The sequence below is a fragment of the Miscanthus floridulus genome, chromosome 6, assembly GCF_019320115.1.
Source record: "Miscanthus floridulus cultivar M001 chromosome 6, ASM1932011v1, whole genome shotgun sequence".
In the NCBI taxonomy this organism is placed as follows: Eukaryota; Viridiplantae; Streptophyta; class Magnoliopsida; order Poales; family Poaceae; genus Miscanthus; species Miscanthus floridulus.
Window position 1 is genome coordinate 145187851 of NC_089585.1, and position 19045 is coordinate 145206895.

Sequence of the window (19045 nt, forward strand, 5' to 3'; positions counted from 1 at the left end):
GCAAGCTCATATCCTAAAGGAAAAATAATAGAAAAAATACAAAACATTCAATACATAAAGTTTGGGATGCATATAAAAAAGAACATGTAAAGGTACAAAAACATATATAAATCAAGGATATAATCTTAATTTACACTAATCAAAACTAGGTGTTACACCATAATAATCACCATAACTTCAGTACAAGTAACTGTAAACCTAGTATAATAATCATAAAAACTAAAAATCGCATTCAATAATTTCTAAGAGAAAAGAATCTGACTAAAATAAATCAAACAAGAAACTGACAAAGATGCAATTCGCAATAGACATAAGCAATCATACAGACATATCCTAGCCCAGTAAAAAAAGAAACAGGCAAGCAACAAACTACTTTAAAAATGGGAAAAATATGCAAAAACAAAAAAATACAGAAAGGATAAGAAAAAAATTACCTTAACATAGCAGGTCCTTGAATAATACATAATATGATGGTACCCAAAACAACCTTCTTGTCTCTTGTCAAAACTTGCATACTGCTTAATCATATCTTTTTTCCATACAGATATTCGAGGAATAGAGGAAGCGACTTGATGAGATCCAAAATCGACATGATCAAGATATAGAACCTAACAACAATATAAATAAAAAATAAAACATACATGAACATAAATAAAAAAGTAAGAACAAAGGAAAAAACTTACAGCAAGGAAGTACAGGCAACCACCAAGAGTAGTTTGCTGGGTAGATTTGCAACTCTTCAACTGATTGAATAACTTGATATACTCAAGCAACCAAGATAGGATATATCCACACCAGTCATAAGATCAAATCTTATCAAGGTCTTCAAGATGCCAAAAAATTTATGACAAGGAACCACAGAAGAATTGAGACAAAGAAAAGCACTCATCGCAACGACAATGAACCAAACAAACATATCATCATCAGACATTTCTTTCTTAGAAACAAGAGCCTCAGAAATGAAACTGATTGGAGGAACATTATCCTTCCCAAATCTTGACAGCAAACAAAGCTTGCCAGCAGTATAATCAGTAGGAAAAGGAGATCCACCAAATGGAAGGTCATGAACCAAGTGAACAGCCTCCTTAGTGAGAGAAATAACCTTGTCATCAACAACTATATCACCAGAGTTATAGTTCATAAGGCGAGCAACCCAATGAACAAAATTTCTAGGCACATAACAGTTATCAAACAAGAGAAGAGAATCAAATCCATGCTTCTGAATCACATCTTTACGGTCTTTAGAAAGAGAATTTATCACATTAGAGAACATTATGACAGAAGATCTTGAGAAACCAACTTTAGGTCTACCATCAGACTTCTTCTTTTTGACCTAAAGTAGTAAAAATAGTAATAAAATAAAAAAAATAAAAAAGATGATAGGAAAATTCAAATAGAAAAAGAAAGTCAAGAACAATACATACATTATGACTCAAAGGCATCAACAACTTCTTCTTCAAAGACTTTAGCCTAGAACACTGAACAACAAATAAAAAAACAAAACAGGATAACAGTTGGGATAAGAGGAGCAGGGCATAATATGACAAAAACAAACAATAAAAACACAAAGCCTTACTTCTTTCATATACTCCTTGTACAAAGCTTCATTGAAAGATTGATGACCAAGAGAAAATGAATCCTAGAAAAACAAATATCAATGAAATGGAACAAATACAACCAATTCAGAGTATGAAATGAAATGGAACTTTACTGCTGGTGCTCTGAACCTCTTACTAACAGGATTTTAGGACGCTAAGATATAAACTAACTTCATTCTTTTAGCTTGATCAAAATAAAATGCAATGTTACCATAATCAAAGACAATATTTGAACCTGTAGATGATTAGACCAAGCATAGCATTTTGCTGATAACAAAGCTACAAAATACATAAACTGAAACAAAAATAAACTGAGACTAAGACAAACAAAAATACAAAATAGAACACACAGAGAGAGATAGAGGCACACACAGAAACAATTTAAAAAAAACTAAAAACAAAACTAAAAATGAAACATGGCATAGACACAGATGTAGACACATACACAAAGAAAAAGAGAGAGACAAAAGAACTTACCTAAAAATCAAACATCTTTAATATACATATAAAAACCATACTTATATTTCAACGTTCAACATATATGATTACAACACAACCATGGCTGGTATTCATTAAAAAAAAATTCAAAACTAATCTTACTCATCTACATCATCATGATTTGGGCTACGAAGCTCGCGACGACAAAGAGAACAGGAGGTATTGTGACTGAGCCACTCAAAAATACAATGCTGATGAAAGACATGCGAGCAAGGCATTGCACGAAGCGTCGGCGTGACATCCTCTGAGCTTGCTGCGTTGTCCTCCTGATTTCTGTCAGCTAACGTCTAGAGGCAGATGGCACAAACGTCATCCTTGGTCAGCAACACCTCTGTGAAACCAGGATTTGCTTCATGAGGGGCGGGTAGGGATCGGGACGGGGGTGGAGGTGGGGAGCAGAATTGACGCAACCACATGCGGCTATCCACATATGGGCCTCTCCTGTGTCGTGTATAACGCAATTCTTCCATCTAAACTCAAACGACAGGATACACCAATCGAGGTTCTAGGGACTGATGAAAACAAAACAAAACAACTCAATCTAATAAAAAAATCATGAGTTCAAAAAACTCATGAAAAAAGAAATACAAGTATTAATAGGTAGCATTCCCAATATAGTATGTATTTACGTACATTTTATATGAGTGTCTAATTCAAAAGGATTTGCCTAAACAAAAAATATATATATAGTCAAATTCTGATGAACAATCAGAAACACATCCACAAATGAAACTGAAAAGACTATATATGAACAAATGCAGACTACAGAGCTAATTACAGACATAATAAAGCAATGACAAAATGGACTGACCACATGCAAGAATGAACAAAAAATATAAATTCAATTAAAAGTCAAAACAAATAAAAGACATTACCAAACAAAAAAAATTGACAAGAGATCTATTAGACTTAGAAGTAGTTACAACAAAATTGCATATCAATTACACATAATGAACAACAATAAGTGAAATTGAAGTATACAGTAACCATAGAATTAAAGGATCCATTCTAAAACCAAAATAGACCAACTATAAAAATCAACTAAACCACCTAACCGCAAGCAAACAAATATAATCAGTTTTCTAAATAAAATTGAAATGGAATGTAAACTTGAAATGGCATGTAAACTTAAAATTAGAACAGTTACATAAAAAAACTCTGAAAAAAGAAAAGAACTCAAGCACCATTAGCTGTTGCAGCTACAGTATGAATGCAGACAAAGAGAACCTCTAATAATCAGTTTTCTTGTTCACTTGAAAAGCTACAAGTTATTGCATCAAATGAACAAAAAAACAAAGCACCAGCAATCTAATTATAAGGCATTATTAGACCCTGTACAAACCATTGAATACAAACTAAACTAAAAGCTTATCAAACAGAATAAAATGAGTAATAAAACTGATTATAAAGCTCATCAAAAAAGCCCACATTAGAGTAATAAAAGAGCAACAAAACACAAGGAGTAAAATTACAATACAAATTCAGAATCCACAGCATACATCCAATTACTACTAAGAACAACCATGACTCAATTCCGACAGACAAACAATCCAATTCAATCAGTTTTATAACTAACAAACATAACGAAACCCTAACCAAAACAAACTGCGTATGAAGAAGAAAAAAACTAGCAAACTGGATCTAGAACTACTAATTATCAACACAATGCACAACTCAACAAAGACAAACTAAAACAACGCAGGAGAAAAGATTATGAGTCCAACTCACCGTAAATCCAACAAGTCCTTCAGATCAGAGTAACAACACCAACTGCAAAGACCGGCTCTGCTTCAACCTGCGACTCCGAGTACAACTCAACCTAGGACTGAAACTCGACCTCGAACTCCGCTTCGCTTGAGCCAAATCGAAACAAACGGAATCCATAATAAAAAAATCACTAACTGGAACAAGTAGATCTACAAAAACATGAGGGGAGAAACTCACCAACGACAGCAAATCAAAGTTCCGCGAAGCGACCACACACCGTCGCCCTGCTGCGCCAAAGGGATAAGAGAAGAAAACACATAGCAAATCAAAAGACGAGATCCACAAGATCTACAACTTCTGATAGAGAAATGGAGGAAGAACTCACCAATAACGGCGAATCGATGACGGAAAGACCGTTCCGACTCGGCTACGCCTCCGCCAGCGCCCAAAACTCAGTCACCTACTACGCCAAGGGATAAAAAGAAGAAAACACAGACCAAATCAACTCGAGAGCCAAAGGATCTACGACATCTGATCGAGAAATGGAGGAAGAAGTCACCAACGACGGCAAATCACCGACGGATAGGCCGCTCCGCCTCAGGGGGGAAAGGAAATGAAAAGTTCAAAACAGTAAATACGCGAGTTTCCCAAAAAATGAGCTAACAAGTGGGCCAGACCAGGTAGAGAGCAAAACGCAAACGGCCGACGGGGGGCGGGCGGGATGAAGAAGGGCAGAGATCGCGCCAGAGCCAGGTCCGACGGCCACAAAATTCGTGTGAGCCAAATCAAAGAATCACACACACACAAAATATAGCTTTTCTGTAATAGAAATGGGGTTCCTCGTGTAGAGAAAAATGTAATCTTGTACCATTGGCGGATCCGTTTATCTTACGCTTTCGGCCATGGCCAGATGCAAGAGACCAAGAGTCGATTCAAAGTGCTTTTCAGCAATGAAATCTACTCCGTATGAGGCAATAATAACATATTTATTTAAGAGGATGAGGCAAAGTCAAGTTTAAACCTGTCAACCAAGCGAAGATCTCCACCAGGTACAAGCGATTTAGATTTATATTTGCTTAACAATGCCCCATGAGCACGATCTGGTGGAGATCTTCGCTTGTACCTGGAGAGCCTTTCCACTGTAGATGATGTGCGGCGTGTGCCGGCGTTACAAACTTACATCAGGGAGCACCCTTTTGGTCAGCCTCCCATCATGGAGACTGACCCGGACTGGAACTTCTACAAGCGAATATTACTCGAGTAGAAGAAAGGAAGGAATGTCCGACGCTGCTATTGAAGAGAAGGTGGTGGAAGAGGTAGCAAGCCTGAGTTGCAATGCAAGCAATTTCGATGGTCAACTTCCTTGACGTTGTTGTTGTCGTCCCTGCTCGATGCAGTCATTTGTTTGTCTGTACTTTCCCTGCATCTCTTTAAGCAGGCCAGTATATATATTTCTGCTGTATGGTGCTGAATTACTGATTATGATATAATATTCTTTTATTTACAACAGAGCTAATGTCGACGCAGTTGTTAATATCCTGATGAGAGATCTGAAACATCATCTATTGTTTTGTTGGGTAAGTACTGCATGCATGGAGAATGAACTGATCGGCTCGGCCTATCCTATATATGCGTTTGTTTCTCTCATTTTGTCGGGTGTGCTGATCGATTCGGCCAGGACTTTGTCAGGAACCATGGGTTATGGACTAAGCCAGCTGATAGGTTGGAGGAGCAAGTGGGCTCCAGCACTAGATTCACCTTGGCCCAAGAAGGAAGTCACACGAGATGCAACGTGATACAAATATAGAAGCATGCCAAGTCTGTTGGTCCCGAGATTTCCGATACGGGTGAGCCGACCGTTCACCGTCGTTGCCGACCACACATACTACAGCTGGAGATAGAAGAAGGGAGGAAGAACAAAGCGCACACACACAGCACAAGCACCAGCGTTGGTCGGAGCTCTACAGAGAAGATAGCAAAACTGAATCCGCTCAACTTTACTGAATTGCAGTGGGAAGCTATATATATAAATCTACCCATCTAATCTTAGTACACAGACATGTCAGGCTACCATGCTGCTACAGTGACTAGATGTGGCAGCAGGTGTTGGGTATCGATATTAGGGATACCCAAAGTAAGAAAGTTATCGCCCACGCTGACTTCCCCCGATGGCACGAGACGTATTAAAAGATCTAGCCCGACCCCAAGGCCGCGGGCTCCGTCTCGTCTGACCTCTTGGGTTCGGGCTTCGTCTCGCCTGACCCTAAGGAAGTGGGTTCCGTCTCGCCCGACCTCGAGGCCACGGCTCCGTCTGGCCCGACCTCGAGGCCGCAGGCTTTGTCTCGTCGACCCCTTGGGTGTGGGCTCCATCTCGCCCGATCCCAAGGACACAGTTTCCATCTCGTCCAAGGTCGTGGGCTCCATCTCGGTTGACCTTAAGGACGCGGGTTCCGTCTCATCCGACGGGGACCCATACCACCGCCAACCACTCCAAGTCCAAGCGTATGGACCTGGGTAAAACTCTGATGCCAGGGAAAAGGCTGGCACGCCTCGATGTAACCCGTGGCCATGACGGGACATACCTAGGGATTCACATCAAGAACAGTGTCGGGCGTGCCGGTGCTGTTCTGTCTAATCCTCGTACGGACGTTGACAGACGCGTCAGTTCACCACGACGTCCGCCGGGATAGAGTGGAACGCCATGACCGGCATATGATGCTTATGCATGGCGCCAGTGACAAACAGGACCGTGACATAGAGCCGTCCCTATTGACATCTACAGGATCGGAGGGACCCGCATGAAGGAGAATAAGGACCCGGCAACCCTGAAAGCCTTCTCTCTCTCGTTCTTCTCTTTTTCCTCCTCTGTAACCCGTGCTTTCCCTTCGCCTATAAAAGGGGAAACAGGGCGCCCATGAAAGGAGAGATCTGGACAGGGGATATAGAGATAGGAGCATGACACAAGCACACGGCTGAGCGACAAGCGAGCTCTCAGTACCCGTTCACTCCTTCCACCAGAGACTTGGGATCCTCTCCCTTTCTCGCTTGTTTGTAACCCCTACTACAAACCAAGTGCCGGTAACATGAGCAATAGCGAACTAGACGTAGGGATGTTTCGCCCGAACTTGTATAAACCCTTGTGTCCTCCGAGCACACCATCCGAGACAGACGTGCAAATACAAATTTACTCGTCGGTGGTCCGAAAACACCGACAGTTGGCATGCCAGGTAGGGGCTTTTTACGTGTCTCGATGTCCACATCAGGCCTCAGATGGCTAGTCATGGCGTCAGCTGAGTCCTGGGCGCGCACGTGCACTTCGGGAGCCTGGACTTCATCGTTACGATGGAGGGAGAGTTGGCGCAGGTTCCCACCGCCGTCCAGACTCTCCACTCCGCCGGCCTCGACGCGATCACCGAAGCGCTTGAGGAGCTACAGCTACATGCATCGGAGGCCCACACCCTCAGGAGCGACCAGCTCCTTGGCTCCGATTATGGGAGGCTAGAGCACTAGCTCGGCGCTTTCCTGGGACACTGACCATTCTGGAAGGACCTGCGCTGCCTCACCTTCTCGTTCGCCAATGTCATAATGCAACTCGCTAGAGGAGAGCCGCTCTCCCTAGAATACCTCATTCGGAGTGCCCCAACAGCGCTCCCTTTCGGTCTGCACAACGCCGCAGAGAACGTTGGCCACCTTGAGGCGCAGCGCATGCCCCCATCCCCTATGAACGATGAGTTCATGGGGATGACCGAATACGTTGCGGAATCTTTCCACGACCTTCTCGTGAGAGAATCGGAGTCGCCCTCCGACTCTGACTCTAGCAGAGGGAGCCATCACCCCTCACGAGAAGGTTTCATGGCAGGTACCCTCGAGGGATACAACGAAAGCATCCATGAGGGAGGGGCTACCCCAACAGACAACCTTGACAATAAGGTTGAGGGGGATGTAGGGGCCCCACCTCACCTGTGGGTAGAGCAGCTGAGGGCACGACACCAAGAGCTCGAAGAAGCATGACTCCAGCTCGAGCAAGAACACGTGGAGCTCGAGCGAGAGATCGAGCGCCATGGAGACGGTGGGCGTGCATGCATCATGGCCCGCGACATGAACTGGAGGATCATCGAGGACGATGAAGCCCTCCCAAACTTCACACGGGCAAGCTAGAACATCGCTGTCGTGGCGGCCTTGCTCCGGGGGCTTCCAGAGCCTGCGACACCCAAGGATCATTGGGCCCATCACAAGATTTGCACACTCCTCGAGCGTGTGGCGGCATAGCAGATCGAGAGCTCGCTGTCCTGATGACGCGAGCTTGATGCCAACCAGCGTGCGCCCTCAGAGCGACCCGACAGGGATGTATCAGCCCACTAGGCGCAACGAGGCGGTAGGCCATGCGCCATGGCCTCGGTGCATGAGCGTCTCGGCCTCCACCATGACACGCGCAACACCCTAGATGCCCGCAGCGATGAGAGAGAGGAGGCTAGCTGTGGCTACCACCCTCGTCATGGTGGACACTACGACAGCGACGAGGACTGAAGCCCGAGCCCAACTTGCCGGGACCTCAGGCCTTTGGCCGACACATCCTCAATGTTGTCTTCCCATCGCGGTACCGACCACGGACCAACATCCCAAAATACTTTGGGGAAACAAACCCCGGACAGTGGCTCGAGGATTATCGGCTTGCTTGCCAAGTCGGTGGAGTGGATAGTGACAATTTCATTATCCACAACCTTCTATTATTCCTGGCCGATTCGGCACGAAAGTGGTTGGAACTAGGGATGAAAACGGATCGGATACGAACGGATATCACTCATATTATATTTGTTTTCATATTTCTGTTCGGATTCGGATTCGGACACGGATAGCGTTCGGATATATATACGAATACGGATTGACTCGGTTACGGATACGAATAATGAGTATCGAATACGGTATGAATCGGATTCGGAGAAGGTCGGATACAAATATCTATTCGGATATTGAGTAAAAGCAGCATATATATATATATATATATATATATATATATATATATATATATATATATATATATATATATATATATATATATATATATCATACGTGCGCAACCAATACACCACTCTATGAGTCCATAATCCATCTAGATTAAGCCGAAAGATTAAAGAGTAAAGCAACAAATAAGATAAAGATACAGACACATCATACATCAAACATCATACAAGCACCAATCTTCGCGGCATGAGTAGAAATAGCCAAGCACATTGCTTCATGGGTCTCATGGAGTCATGGTCATGGATTCAAGATCTACAATCCTTATATAGGCCATTTTTTTCATTTTGAGAAAGTTTGAACAAAATGTAGTTCAAATTTCACAAGTGTGTGACATAGTTTTAGAAAGTCTGTATGAGATTTAAGAATTTGTGACTAGTGTTTGATAAAACTTTCTCAAATGGGAAAATGAGCTATGTAACAATTGTATATCTTGCTGAGATGATCAAACTTGGTATTCAGAGTTTTTTCATCTGAGGTCATTTAGTGTCTCATTTGAGCAAGTTTGACCAAGTCAAATTTGGTCAAATGAAAAAACAACACTTTGACTCTAGTATTATGAACTCTAAATGACTTCAAATTGAAAAGTTTTGAATACCAAGTTTGTTCAACTCATCAAGATCTACAATTCTTGTTTTGGTCAACTTTCCATTTGAGATAGTTTGGATGGTTTAAATTTGTGATTTTTAAATTTCGATGCTTACAAACTAGTTTTCGGAACCCTAGATTGTCTCAAATTGAAAAGTTTTGAATACCAAGTTTGTTCAGATCATCAAGATATACAATCCTTATATAGGCTATTTTTTCATTTGAGAAAGTTTGAACAAAATGTAGTTCAAATTTCACAAGTGTGTGATATAGTTTCAGAAAGTTTATATGAGATTCAAGAATTTGTGACTAGTGTTTGATAAAACTTTCTCAAATAGGAAAATGAGCTATGTAACAATTGTATATCTTGATAAGATGATCAAACTTGGTATTCAGAGTTTTTTCATCTGAGGTCATTTAGTGTCTCATTTGAGCAAGTTTGACCAAGTCAAATTTGGTCAAATGAAAAAACAACACTTTGACTCTAGTATTATGAACTCTAAATGACTTCAAATTGAAAAGTTTTGAATACCAAGTTTGTTCAACTCATCAATATCTACAATTGTTGTTTTGGTCAACTTTCCATTTGAGATAGTTTGGATGGTTCAAATTTGTGATTTTTAAATTTCGACGTTTACAAACTAGTTTTCGGAACCCTAGATTGTCTCAAATTGAAAAGTTTTGAATACCAAATTTGTTCATCTCATCAAGATATATAATCCTTATATAGGCCATTTTTTCATTTGAGAAAGTTTGAACAAAATATAGTTCAGATTTCACAAGTGTGTGACATAGTTTCAGAAAGTCTATATGAGATTCAAGAATTTATGACTAGTGTTTGATAAAACTTTCTCAAATGGGAAAATGAGCTATGTAACAATTGTAGATCTTGCTGAGATGATCAAACTTGGTATTCAGAGTTTTTTCATCTGAGGTCATTTAGTGTCTCATTTGAGCAAGTTTGACCAAGTCAAATTTGGTCAAATGAAAAAACAACACTTTGACTCTAGTATTATGAACTTTAAATGACTTCAAATTGAAAAGTTTTGAATACCAAGTTTGTTCAACTCATCAAGATCTACAATTGTTGTTTTGGTCAACTTTCCATTTGAGATAGTTTGGATGGTTCAAATTTGTGATTTTTAAATTTTGACGTCTATAAACTAGTTTTCCATTTGAGAAAGTTTGGACGGTTTAAATTTTGAAGCATTAAATGATTTCAAACGAAAAAGTTGTAAACAACAAAGTTTCATAACTTTTTGAGATCTACAATTTTTATTTTGATCATTTCTCCATCCAAGGTCGTTTGAATAAATATCCGGATAATATCCGTTTTTAAATATCCGGATATATCCGATACTTATCCGGATTATCCGATATCCGCCGGATATCGATGATATTACATCCGTATTTGATATCCGCCTAAGATATCCGTTTTAGTATCCGTATCCGAAAAAATACGAATATCCGAGTAACTATCCAGATAAGTGTTCATATTTGTTCGGTCGAACGGACGGTCGAATAAATATCCGTACCGTTTTCATCCATAGTTGGAACACCTTTCGCCCAACCAAATCCAAAGTTGGGAGGACCTAAAAGAGATCTTCGTGGGAAACTTCCAGGTCACTTGAGATCTCAAAAACTACCGACAGAAGTCTAGGGAAACTCTTCGTGGGTACATCCGACGCTTCTCCCGGTAGGGCAATGAGCTGTCCGATGTCACCGACGCCGACGTCATAGGAGCTTTCCTATCCAGGACCACATGCGAGTCTCTGGTTCACAAGCTAGGACGTAAGGGCCCGTGAACCACCAGGGAGCTCCTTGACATCACCACCAGCCATGCCTCGGGCGAGGAGGCGGTCGGGGTGATTTTTGACCGCCCCAAGGGCAAGGCAAAGCAGGACGAGGACGCTGGTGAAGGCGCCTCCAACCACCCCAACAAGAAGAAGAACAAGCATCCATCAAGTTGGGTATCCGATGGCTTGATGTCCGGGGCGACTCCTAGCTAGTCATCAACCAAGTCATGAAGGAATCAAGCTGCCACAATGCCAAGATGGTTGTGTATTGCTGAGAAGTCTGTCAGCTAGTGGACAAGTTCGATGGTCTCGAGCTCAATCACATCCCAAGGCATCTCAATGAGGCAGCCGACACGCTAGCAAAAATGGCATCCTACCAAGAGCCGGTGCTGATGAGCATCTTTGCCAGTGATCAGTACAAGCCCTCGGTCCACTACGAGGAGCCAGAACAGATCGATGATGGGCCACCTACCCTAGGCTTGGGGGCTAACCAACCGGCGGCTCCATTCGACCCCAAAGTCATGGAGCTTGATGAGGATCCAGCGATAGAGCCCGACCCTCTGGTCGACTGGAGGACGCCTTACCTCGACTACCTCCTCCATGGGGCATTGCCGATGGACAAAATGGAGGCTCGGCCGCTCGCGTGTCGCGCCAAGTCCATTGTCGTTATTGAGGACGAGCTCTACAGGCGAAGCCACATCGGAATTCTATAGCGCTACATCCCCATTGAACAAGGGAAGTAGTTGCTGAGTGATAACCATGGTGGGGTCTATGGGGACCATGCCGCACCTAGGACCCTGGTCGGAAACGCGTTCCGACAAGGCTTCTACTGGCCGACCGCAGTAGTCAACGCTGAATAGATTATGCGCACCTGTGAAGGGTGTCAATACTATGCTCAGCAGACCCACCTACCGCTCCAAGCACTCCAAACGATCCCTATCACATGGTCATTCGCAGTCTGGGGGCTCGATCTGGTCATACCTCTTAAGAGGGCGCCCGGGGGTTGATAAGAGCATATCTATCTGGCAAGTCCTGTGCTAGAGGGGCCACCTCCTTCTCGATATCGTCCAGCTCGACATCAGTGTAGACAGACGCGAGAACCACCACAAGGTCTCTCCGCCGTGGGAGGGACCATATGACATCGTGAAGGTGCTTCGGCCAGGCACCTATAACCATAAGACCATCGACGGTGAAGTCTTCGTCAACGCCTGGAACATCGAACAGCTATGTCACTTTTACCCTTAATCTATGCACGCTTTCTCTTATCAGTTTCGCTACCGACTCCTCAATCTTTAGTGACACCTGACCCCAACAATGGCAAGGGGTCAGGCCTCACTCGGGGGCTGACAAGAGCAAATCTATCCGGTAGACATTCTCTATGCCTGACTCTTTCTCACATCAAGATCTAGAAGCAAGGGTTGTAGAAACAAACGCTGAGTAAAACTGATTGGACCGCAAGAAACCTACGCCCCAGCGACTATGGCGTTTTTGCTCACCAGCATGATCAGAGTTTTTGCCCACACCCTGAGCTTTTTAGCCTTCACTGTGGAAATAGTCAGAACGCATTAAAGAGTATATCTATCTGGTAGATATTCTCTATGCCTTACCCTTTCTCATGTTAAGATCTAGAAGCAAGGGTTGCAGAAACAAACGCTGAGTAAAACTGGTCAGATCACAAGAAACCTATGCCTAGTGGCTACGGCATTTTTGCTTACCAGCGTGATCATAGTTTTTTACCTACACCTCGAGCTTTTTAGCCTTAACTATGGAAAGAGTTGGAACGCATTAAAAAGTATATCTACTCGGCAAACATTCTCTGTGCCCGACCCTTTCTCATGTTAAGATCTACAAGCAAAGGTTGCAGAAATGAACGCTGAGTAAAATTGGTCGGACTGCAAGAAACATACGCCCTAGCGGCTATGGTGTTTTTGCTCACCAGCATGATCAGAGTTTTTTCACCTACACCCCGAGCTTTACAGCCTTAACAACAGAAAGGGTCAAAACACATTAACCTTTTTATACAAAAAGGGGAGAAGAGATAAAAATTTGTTTGGCCATAATGATATTTAAGAGCTTGTCCACTTATTACAAGTTCGTCGTCTGGCTTATCTACCTAATTAATTTCTTGGAGAGATGATCTCATCCTCTATCTCGGTAGGTAAGTCCTGTGCTAGAGGGGCCACCTCCTTCTTGATGTCGTCCAGCTCGGCATCGATGTAGATAGGCGCGAGAACCATCACAGGTAAAGAGGGACATGGAGCTAAAAATGCTCCTATGGCCCATTCAGGCCTAGGAGTTCGAAGGCTGGCCCTCCGACGGGTTCACGACCACTCTAGGGCGCCCTTAGAATGAGGGGTGGAAAGGGATGGGCCCACTAGCGGCCAGTACCTGGGCGCACGAGCACCGAGGGCATCTCAGCCCACGTTTGAGTCTTGGTCGGTTCCCAGTCCATGTTTTTCCCTTGAAGAAAGGCAATGGGCCCTTAGGACCGATCGAACAGACCCGAGAACTATATGGATTGGCCACTGAGAATCTAGAGTTGGTCACCAACTGACCCATGCCGGACCCCCATGAATGAGAAGCCAGGGCCCCACTCAGACTAGCCTATTAATAGCTCATCGAGCATAATGTTTCGTCCATCGAGGAAAAACATGGCACGGCTTAGCTCCTCTGTTTTATTGAAAAAAATGCTTGAGGGATGACGATCACAAAGAAGAGCCAACCCTCGACTGGACCCCTGCTGCACGTGGGGGCTTGAGGGAAGTTTGACTCATAAGGAGACCGAATGCGCGGTCGCAGTGCGACGGCAGACCGATCGGATCCTAGGGGACCAGAATCAAGAAAAATCTTTCTGACCTCCCGAATCCTATGGTTACATACCCCAAGAAGACTGATCATGACAAAAGGGAATCACTATCCTAATAGGACATGCCGTGGGCTACAAAAAGAAGCCCGAGGACCTCAGAGTCCTCCCATCCGAAAAAGTCTTCAAAAGAGTATTCTACTCCTCCGTAGGCTCGGGAGATACTATCGGGTATCGATATTAGGGATACCAAAGCAAGGAAGTTAGTGCCCGCGTTGACTTTCCCGGATGGCTCGAGATGTATTAAAAGGTCTTGCCCGACCCTAAGGCTGTAGGATCTGTCTCGCCCGACCCCTTAGGTGCGCGCTCTGTCTCGCCCGACTCCAAGGACGCGGGTTCAGTCACGCTCAAGGCCACGAGCTCTGTCTCACCCAACCTCGAGGTCGTGGGCTCCGTCTTACCCGACCTTGAGGCCGCAGGCTTCGTCTCGCCTGACCCCTTAGGTGTAGGCTCCATCTCACCTGACCCCAAGCACGTAGTTTCCATCTCGCCCAAGGTCGTAGGCTATGTCTCATCCGACCTCGAGGACGCAGGTTCCATCTCATCCGACGGGGACCCATACCGCCGCCAACCACTCCAGGTCCAAGCGTATGGGCCTAGGTCAAAACTCTAATGCCATGGAAGAGGATAGCATGCCTCGATGCAACCCGTGGCCAAGACAAGCCATACCTAGGGATTCACATCAAGAACAGTGTCGGGCGTGCCGGTGCTGTTCTACCTAATCCTCGTACGAACACTGATAGGCGTGTCAGTTCACCACGACGTCCGCTAGGATGGAGTGGAATGCCATGACCGGTAGATGACGCCTGTGCAAGATAGTGACGAATAGGGCCATGACATTGAGCTACCCCTATTGACATCTAAAGGATCGGTGGTACCCGCATGAAGGAGAAGAAGGACCCGACAACCCTAGAAGCCTTCTTCTCTCTCTCGTTCTTTTCCTTTTCCACCTCTGTAACCCGTGCTTTTCCTTCACCTATAAAAGGGGAAGCAGGGCACCCCATGAAAGGGGAGATCTAGATAGGGGATCTAGAGACAAGAGCATGACATGAGCACACGGCTAAGCGGCAAGCGAGCTCTTAGCACCCGTTTACTCCTTCCACCAGAGACTTGGGATCCTCTCTCTCTTTCGCTTGTTTGTAACCCCTACTATAAACCAAATGCCAGTAACACGAGTAGCAGCAAACTAGACGTAGGGGCATTATGCCTGAACTAGTATGAACCCTTGTGTCCTTTGAGCACACCATCCGAACCAGACGCGCAAAAACAAATTTACCCGTCGGTGGTCCAAAAACACCGACAACAGGGCTGACTTTGGCGCCTGCCCCTGCTGTGGCTATAGTGCGGCAGGGGAGCCTTTCAGTGCCTACCCCTGTTGTGGCTATAGTGCAACAGCAGGGGAGCCCTTGCGATGCCTACCCCTACTGCACGTATAAGCGAGGGAGCAACATATTACTTTACAATTCTTCCCATTAATCCTACTGCTAACACTAGAACCTCCACCATGCTGATTATCTTCTTCAGCTCTATGAACCGAAGAAGGCCGAGTGGCTTGGTGAGGACGTTCACGAGTTGCCGACCAGTTTTGATGAACTCGATGATGATTTGCCCTCCATCGACACAGTCCCTGAGGAAGTGGAACTTGATGTCGATGTGCATGCTCTGGTCCTGGAGAACTAGATTCTTTGTGAGGGCGAGGATGGGCTGGTTGTCGACCATCAGTGCTGGTGGGTAAGCTTCCACACCGGTCAGCTCACCCAGCTGCTGGCGTAGCCACACAGCTTGGCACGCTGCTATGAATGCCGCCACGTACTCTACCTCACACGTGGACAACGCCACCTCCTTCTGTTTCAGCGACAGCCATGGGATTGGAGCCGACCCGAGGAAGATGAGCATGCCAGAGGTGCTCCACCATTCGTCGATGTCTCCCACCATGTCTGCATCGCTGAACACGGTGAGCTATAGCCCACTTTCACCGGTCTTGGGGAAGATGATCACCTGATCCACCGTCCCCTTAACGTAGCGTAGCAGCCGCTTCACCACGGCCTAGTGATCCTCTCAGGAATCCTCCATGAAGCTGCCGACGTAGCCCATGGCGAATGCAATGTATGGCCTGGTGTGGACTAGGTAGCGTAGACCACCGATGATGCTCCGGTAGAGTGTTGCATCTACCTTCGCTATGGTACTGGCCTTCATCAGCTTCAGTCGCTCCTCCATCGTAGTCACGCATGGCTTGCACTCAGCCATGCCGCTTCGCTCCAACAGCATTGAGGCGTACCCGCTCTGACCGAGCATGAGTGACTCCTTCACCTGTCTCACCTCGATGCTGAGGTAATAGGAGAGCGTGCCAAGATCGCTCATTAAAAAATGACCCACCATCTTGTGCTTGAAGCTGTCGATGTCCTCCGCACGTGCGTTGATGACGATCAAGTCATCCACATACATGCCAATGATGAGCTCCTTCTTCCCCATCGCCGTGTGTAGAGTGCATGCTTGGTTGCGCACCATGTGAACCCAAGCTCGCCCAGCGTGGCGTCAAGCTTGGCGTTCCATGCTCGTGAGGCCTACCGCAGCCCATAGGGTGCCTTACATAGTCGGAGCACCCTGTGCTCTGCTCCCTTGATGGTGAAACTTGGAGGTTGCCTGACGAAGACTGTCTCTGCCAGCTCGCCGTTAAGGAAGGCTAATTTTATGTCCAGGTGATGGACGTGTTAGTCCTTCGCTGTGGCCAAAGCCAACAACAGTCGGATAGACTCTATGCACGCTACCGGCATAAAGACTTCCTCGAAGTCAATGCCCTCACGCTGGACAAAGCCTCGGGTGACAAGGCATGCCTTGTGCTTGACAATGGTGCTGCGCTTGTCCTACTTGACCTTGTACACCCACTTTAGGCTGATCGGACGGTATCCTAGAGGTGGATCGACGAGCTCCCAAGTCTCGTTTTCCTCGATCGCCTACATCTCCTCCAGCATCACCCATCGCCAATTTGCATCATGCTCAGCCAGCATGAACATGGGAGGTTCCTCTGCACTGATGAGAAGTAGCTCTAGGTCATTGAGCAGCCGACCCATCAGGCCTGAGGACCCTATGCCATCAACGATGTCATCCAGCCTGCGGAACCGTACCTCCTCAGCGTCGTGGAAGGCATCCACGAACTCAGTGATGTCGCTTGGAGGTGAGACGAACTCGATCGGTGTCGATGGAGTCTCCTATTTCACCAGAGTGGTTGGCACAGCACCTGGAGTGCTCGGCACCCCATCTATAGTGCTCGGCACTACTCCTGGACCGCTCGTTACCACTCCTGGAGTGGTTAGCACCACTACAGGAGTGCTTGGCACCAGTCTTGGAGTGGTCGACACCACTACAAGACCTCTCGACTCTGCTATGGGAGCGTTCGGCACCCATCCTAAAGTGGTCGGCACCACCGTAGGACCGCTAAAAGGTCTAGTTTGGTTTTGGTTAATTGATAAAAACCTAAGTGCTAACGTAGTTTATCAAAGTGATTATGAGATAGGTAGCACTACTCTAAGTGATGAAGCAATGGTGAAGATCATAATGAGGGTGATGGCATAGTGATGATCAGATGCTTGAACTTGGAAAAGAAGAAAGAGAAAAACAAAAGGCTCAAGGCAAAGGTATAAATAGTAGGAGCCATTTTGTTTTAGTGATTGAGACACTTAGTGAGTGTGATCACATTTAGGATCGATAGTCGTACTATTAAGAGGGGTGAAACTCGTATCGAAATGAGGATATCAAAGTGCCACTAGATGCTCTAACTCATTGCATATGCATTTAGGATCTAGTGGAGTGCTAACACTCTTGAAAATGTTTGTGAAAATATGCTAACACATGTGCACAAGGTGATACACTTGGTGGTTGGCACATTTGAGAAAGGGTTAGGAACTTCACCAGTGGAGTGTCCGCCCGTAGAGTGCGAACAGTCCAATGGTGCCCTATACAGAAAAGACGGAGGTCACTATAAGTGATCGGACGCTGGCCTTGATTGGACCGGTGTGTCCGGACAGTAGAAGCTGCTAAGACACTAGCGTCGGTCTCTGACCAGACGCTAGCATCAATCTCTGACCAGACGCTGGGTCACTTAGTGACCGAACGTTGGAGGGTTGAGTCTGGTCCTATTGACATGGCAACGCATAGGGGAGACACCGAGTGACCGGACACTGGGTGAGTCCAGTCGAGCATGACCGGATGCGTGCGGTCGTGATTTCTCGCTTCTGGATGCTTACTGGAAACGATCGGACGCTGAGGTTCAGCGTCCGGTCACTTCACAGTAGCGCGTCCGGTCATCACTTGACCGTTGGGATTGGGTGCTCAGTATTTGAAGAGAGGGGACACATGGCGTGCATCGCACGACCGGACGCTGGGGTCCAGCATCTGGTCACTTTGACCAGAGCATCCAGTCACCCCATGTTATGCCCAGTGAAGGAGTACAACTGCTCTATTTCATGGGGGCTTCTATTTAAGCCCCATGGTTGGCTCAAGCTCACTCTCTTGGCCATTTTACATTGACATAGCAACCTTGTGAGCTTAGCAAAAGCCCTCCCACTCATCTCCATCATTGATCCATCATCATTGTAAGATTGGGAGAGAATCTAAGTGCATTGCTTGAGTGATTGCATCTAGAGGCACTTGGTATTTGTGTTTCACTACGAGATTCACTTGTTTCTCTTGGTGGTTGCCACCACCTAGATGGCTTGGAGCAGTGGAGGAGGATTGGCACGAGTTGGTGATTGTTCGTAGCCATCTCCGGTGATTGTGAGGGGATTTGTACCTTCTCTAGCGGAGTGCCAAAAGGTAACTCTAGTGGATTGCTTGTGTCATTGAGTTACCTCACTTGTGGGTAGGTTCTTGTGGTGTCCAATTATGTGGACGAGGTTCATGCAACACCTCTTAGCCACCGAACCACCAAGTATTGGTCGACACAACGGGGACGTAGCATGTTGGCAAGCACGTTAACC

The 19045-nt window shown here is 45.6% G+C and overlaps 1 protein-coding gene and 1 pseudogene across 1 annotated transcript; both read right to left on the reverse strand.

Annotated features, from left to right (window-relative positions):
- Window positions 1-271: 271 nt before the first annotated feature.
- On the reverse strand, window positions 272-8024 carry LOC136461429 (uncharacterized; annotated as a pseudogene).
- An 8103-nt stretch (window positions 8025-16127) lies between these two features.
- On the reverse strand, window positions 16128-16541 carry LOC136461430 (uncharacterized mitochondrial protein AtMg00810-like). The gene has a single exon (XM_066460724.1). It carries the CDS (start codon window positions 16539-16541, stop codon window positions 16128-16130), a length of 414 nt encoding a protein of 137 aa, XP_066316821.1.
- Between the last annotated feature and the right edge of the window lie 2504 nt (window positions 16542-19045).

What these genes read in the sequence shown, in the direction of transcription:
- LOC136461430 (XM_066460724.1), bottom strand. Translation starts at nt 16,541, where the DNA reads ATGGGGAAGAAGGAGCTCATCATTGGCATGTATGTGGATGACTTGATC.